The sequence below is a fragment of the Trypanosoma equiperdum genome (assembly GCF_001457755.1).
Source record: "Trypanosoma equiperdum strain OVI genome assembly, contig: ctg_857, whole genome shotgun sequence".
In the NCBI taxonomy this organism is placed as follows: Eukaryota; Euglenozoa; class Kinetoplastea; order Trypanosomatida; family Trypanosomatidae; genus Trypanosoma; species Trypanosoma equiperdum.
Window position 1 is genome coordinate 6,154 of NW_027124817.1, and position 5,894 is coordinate 12,047.

The window sequence follows — 5,894 nt, forward strand, 5'->3', positions numbered from 1 at the left end:
TAAAGGTACCCTGGAAATGTATAATTTTTCCTCATAAATTTCACCACGAAATGGGCACAACGTGGAGCCGTTAGTTCTCGTATTAGAAAATTCGCATTACCCCTGTTGCTGGTTTCACCAGAACCCTTTCCCGCTCCATTCCTTGTTACTGAGACTCAAAAGCGGGAATAACTGCAGCAATGCAAACACTGCAACGTTAAAGGACCTGACAACTCTTACAGTCGCCTTCCTCATGGATCGCCTTTCCCCCTTTATCCCAACACCACAAAAACCTCTCCTCACGTCTCCTCTTCGCCACCGGTGCGCTCCACGCTGCCCTCTCGGGGTCTCTTTCGTGATTTCGCATTTGCTACCTCATTTGCTTCAGGCTCTTCCGGTGGAGGAGAAGTTGAGTTGCGGCCCTTGCCATCCGTTATAGAGCCATGGTTTGGGTCTCCATGAGATGCAGATGCTGATGGACTCCTTTCTTCATCCTCCCCCTCCTCCTCCTCCTCGAAACTTGACTCACCTCCACTGCTTCCCCTCCTGTCTCCGGTAACGGAGCTGTGCGCATCGTCCGTGGCATCACTGTTATCATCTAAATCCTCAGCTCCCTCCGATTCGTTTGGTTCTTCATTCTTTTCCACATTATCATTCACTGCGCCTTCCTCAACCGCAACCGCCCCTTCCTCGTCACCCTCAGCGTCGGCCAGTGCCACACTGCTAGCGATGACAGCTTCCCTCTCGCAGATCTTCTTTTCAGCTGCTGCCATATCCGGAGCCAACAACAGTTGCATGAATTCCTCTCTGTCCTTCAGTAGCTTCAGCCATCTGTTCGTCTTCTTCACCGAGTTTCCCGCGCTCTTCCTTCTCTCCACCAACTCACAACGTCGTTGGCGGTTCTCCTTGAGCGCTTGGAGCACTGCCGTTGCTGAGGCGTATGACGACGAGCTTTTCACTGCATGTAGCGAAACGACGGTAATAAGCCAGTCCGCTGCGCACAGCGTGGACGGGAACCGATGCTTACCTTTTGTAAGGTGTTCAAGAACAATAAAGGCGTTACGGTGAAGGTACTGAACGTCCCACTGGTGCACAAGCACCTGCACCAAAGCACGACAGAGATACGCTTCCAGCTGCAGAGGATATGCCGCTACCTTGCTGTAGGAAGGAGCTGTTGGACCCTCCTGCACCTGATTGTCGGCCTCCTCATCCCCCTTCTCGTCTTCCTCCTGGACCCTTGCTGAAAGAACGTTTAGAAAAGTCCGCGCTTCGGGATCCAAATGAGCTCTCAGTGCCTCAGCGGTAATACCAGGTGGTTGATATGTTGAAGCTGCACCATCCGCAGCGCTACCACCACCGGTGCCCTCGTCACTATCAGAAGCTCCCGTGTTACCTGAGAGGTCTATCGCACAGTCTTCTACAAGTGTGAGAAGAAAACTTAGCAGAACACCTAAGCGCATGCACTCCCCATCGGTAAGCCCCACAAAGAAGCTCATACCCGCCGTTACGAGCGAAAGCGCAATGTCTATGACCCGGTTCCGCTCATCACCCTCAGTGCTGTTCAGCATCCAGCTGAGGAAGTGAAATACAAATAACGTGTCCTCCAGACTAATCAGTGCACGCGGCAAAAGATAGGCTTTCGCAAATTCAACAGGCTCAGTAAGTACACCACCGCTTCGCAATTCGTCAAGGAGCTGTCCCAAAGATTCGGCACTCCTCTGATATAAGGTGCGGTGTGACTCCCTCTCATACCTTAGTTGTCGGGTCTGTTCCTGCATCCACAACAGGAAGCATTCCTTCTGCACGTTCACACCAGTGTTAGGTACGTCGTCTCTGTTCTTCTGCTTTTTGTTACCGATCACGTAAAAACGGTTAAGTTCCTTTCCTGCCGCAACGTACACAGACTCTTCGAATACAAAGTGCGCAGCAGTGTAGCACGATAGCTTCTGTAGGAGTGCAAAGGAGATATTTCCACCCATATCACATAGGGACGCCATGTCTCCCATATGATCACCAATCTCAGCCGGCATCACAGTGAAAATGCTTTCCACAGTGGCGCATAGATGATGGTTATTGGCGTCACCCTCACAATGAGAAGGTTCAGTTGCTGCCAAGTGCCCGTTATGCTTTTGTTCCGGCCTTTGCCGTACTATTCCATTCGCTGCAAAGCGGGCAGTGAGGCGAAGCGCAATGTGTGGCATTGCAACCATGTAAATCTCTTTTGGCGGTGGGCCTTGTGTCAGCAAAGTCTCCATACAAAGAAGGAGGTCATTGATTACATTATAATCACGGGCACAGGTAAGCAATAGAAGCTGCATCGGTGCAGAGAGATCCGACTGTACGGCATATATGCGGCTGTGTAGCCGACACAAGTGCAGCAAGATGGCTTGCCCTAACGTGACCTCCACCACCGATGACCAACTACCTCCACACTGTTGATCCTCAGTTGTGTTGTTGTGTGCGACTTCTTCCTCCTTCTTTTCTTCGTTATCGTTACACGTCGTTCCGTCTCCACAATTGGCCGCAGCGGCATCGTCGTCACTGCTTTCCTTCTCCGCCGGAATAATACAACGTTGCTGCAGCGCACTCCGCAGATTCGCTTCCGAAGCAGATAACACCACTGGTGTAAACGTTGAGTCCCACCGGCCGCATCGAAACGACTCTGCCGCACCCTTTACAAACCACTGCGTGCGATGAGGGGCGACGAGCGCCTGCAGTTGCTCTGGGGTAAACTTCCCCTCATGCTCCAATTTTGTATCTAGTAATTCATGTAAGATAGCACGCAGCAACTCAAGACCGAAAACAACGGATGCACGCCCCTCACGTCTTAGTGAGTGTTCTGCCGCCCGCAAAAGCAGCCCACCGTCAAAGGAGTTTGGATTTTCCCGCCATAGCACAGCGAGGAACGTCGCAATGCAAGAAACACGAGTGCTATCGGCAGTACCAAATCTTTCATTTTCTGCATAGTGTTGCATGTGGTGGAGGCCCATGTGTGCGATGAGAGTCATTACAGCTGGAGGAGCGCCGCGCAGCAGTTGCGTGTGAATCAGTAAAAAGTTGTTATTGTACCCCACAGCTTGCTTAAACATCTTTTCAGCAGCTAGCAACGGGTTGGCATATATGGAGGGCCGCAGCATACAGCGGTAGCGGTTAACGTTTCCAAGAGTGAGTCGTTTCAGTGACTGTGTAAAAAGTGCATCGAGTTCTTTTGACCGTAACCTCTCGTGCGGGGCGCGGTAAGAAAGTGTGTCGTTGGAAACCCCAGTGGCAAGCAATGCGCTGCAGAATACGCTTGTGTGCAGGAACTCCGCTGGACTGGTACCAAAACTTACTTTCGGGGCTTCCTCTTTGAAGAGATTAAACAGCGCTTGCAGTCGGTCGTATACGATTGGTGAGGGTGACATCACCCGCATACAGGGCATGACAACTGTAATGAGATAACGCTCTGCCAAGGCTAATGCTTTTCTCGCCAGTGCTTGCACACTTTGTTTACTTTCGTCTGTGCTACAGCTATGTCGGTCCAAAACTGCTGACAAGAAATCCTTACATCCCTTCGTGATCTGCTCTAGCACAAAGGATATAAACGACTGTGACGCGACGTAGCCGTACACAGCCTCCAGAAGGGGAAGATACTCCCCAAGCACACGAATCATGGAAGTATTCCAATGCCGTTCTGTTGGGAGTGGACCCACGCACGCGGTGCTAGGGTTTGTCCTGCTAAAAATAGAATGAAAATGATCCATTATGATTGCTGCCACACCTCTTCCACACTCCGCAGGCATGGCTGCGGTTGACACCGCGCACACGTCCATATCCATTTCGTTTTGCAACAGATGTATCGTGGCCCCAGAAAGCATTGGCAGCCCAATCTCTAACAGCTCCACGACGAAGCGGCAAGGAGCCACCTGCAGTGTGCCTGCAACTGGTTTCGTTGCAGGTCCTGCTGGCCCACTTGTTGCCTTCCCTGCAGTGCCCTCTGTCAAGTACTGAGACCACGTCGGGCAGCTCACGGGGAATTCCATCTTTGTGAAGCGTGGGCCCTTCAACTCACCATCTACTGCTGTGGGTTCATCATCATCATCATCATCAGGGCCGCCGTCCTTTGTACCGGATGCAGCACGCGTGTTGTGACGTTGCCGTCGACGCCCGGTTGGTAAATCTGTTACGGAGAATAGCAACTCACTATGAGCCGCAGTCACGAAGTGGTCAAGGGCCTTTGTGTACGCCATCAGTCCATCCCCTGGCAACTCTCCAGAGCCTTGCGCGAGTGCATTCTGAGGAGAAGTGGCATAGTAATAAATAGCGAGTGCGACATGGACCGGACAGACCTCTGTCAGGTAGAAGCACAGTGCCAACCTTTGTCGGACTTCCGCGTGTTGCGAAGAGGATAGGCCGATCCGTAGTTGCATACAGAATGCAAAAACGTGAACACTCAGTAGTGAATGAATGTGTAAGCATTGCAACAACCGGCCAATAGGGGGAAAGTGTGTTGCACGCCATTCGCTTTCCGTAAGCCCTAACGAGGGGTCTTCGCAGCGCGGCGGATACCACTTCGAGGGATCGCCACTCCCCACAGTTCCGTGTCTTTGGCGCTTCGGAAGGACATATGTTGCACTGAGTACAGCACCAATGGCAGTGACAAGAAGCATGGCGTGCGTTTGACCGTCACCAACAATGTGACCAAGACGCTCCGCGTAGAGCGTCACGATGGTGGCCCCCGTTTCATCCTCCGTGTTGTCGTCATCTTCCTTCTTTCCTTCTCTTCCATTTGACGATGCCTTGCTGTATCGCTCCCTCCAAGCGCTCATAAATCCATGCAAGATATCAAGTAATTGATATGTGGTACCGGGGGCCTGTGCCACGATGTGCGGGCAAACAGAGCGACAAAGTACAGCCGTACGTCGGTAACGCGTGCGTCCTACGGTTGCGTCAAGTAGTTTTAGGGAGACAGCTCCCCACGCAGCTACAGCAAGGCGTGTGCACTCATCTTCACAGGTGATGTTGGTGCTACTTCCCTTGTCTTCCTCACTTTCGTCGCGGCCACAATCACCTTCTTGTGGATGCGCCGATGCATGTGACCCATCTGCGCAATCGGAGATGAATTTCCGCCAAGAAGCAATGCTACCACCCCGTGCTGAAAGTTGTTGTAGAAATATACACAAAAAACAGTGCCAAAGAGGATGATTCAATGCCTCTGCACCCGCGCCACAATTATTTGTTGACACCCAAGCAGAACATTTTTCCTCGACTTTAAGGCTTTCGCACGCAGCACGCAACCGTGGCGCGAATATTGCGCTGGAAAATGCGATAGCTGCCTCTTTTACAACACCGGGTAACTCCCCTGCTTCTCCGTCCTTTTCGGGAAGCAGCAGCGTGTAGGAGTGAAGCATCGCTGCAGCTCGCAAAAAGAATGTTTCTAGTGGCCCCGGTGTCGGCATAGTAAAAAATGAGTTCACAGCATGCCGTAGACACTCATCTTCACGGGTTTCCTTGTCTGTGGCTTTGGGGCGCTTTGACCCCTTTTTCGCGCTAGCAGGTTCATTGTACGTGGTGGAAAATAATGAAGCTTCAAATGCCGTAGAAAAGGCTTGCCGTCTCTCCCCCGCACTCCCACCTTCTCTACTATCACTGCTTAAGATGGCGAAGAGCTGTTTCTCCATAGAGGACTTCAAAAAAAAAAGATAAGTTAACAAATTAGCGATGTCCGCAACTTTCTTCGTTAAGTGCTGGCTGCTCTTTTTCTTCCTGTTGAAACGGCTGCTGCTGTATGACGCTTCAATTGTTTTAGGGTCTATTGTTGTGTTCCACGAAAAGAAGATAAACGTCAGAAGCGCCTCACATCGTACTTTAAAAGTTTTTTTCTTTTTTTACAAAACCAAGGAAACAGGAATTTGTCAAACACACACACACACACA

At 51.2% G+C, this 5,894-nt stretch overlaps 1 protein-coding gene across 1 annotated transcript; it reads right to left on the minus strand.

Annotated features, from left to right (window-relative positions):
• Positions 1-278: 278 nt before the first annotated feature.
• Positions 279-5,639, minus strand: TEOVI_000402000 (transmembrane protein, conserved; the record flags this gene model as incomplete). The annotated part of the gene is made up of 1 exon (XM_067226837.1): positions 279-5,639. One exon carries the CDS (start codon positions 5,637-5,639, stop codon positions 279-281), a length of 5,361 nt encoding a protein of 1,786 aa, XP_067082938.1.
• Between the last annotated feature and the right edge of the window lie 255 nt (positions 5,640-5,894).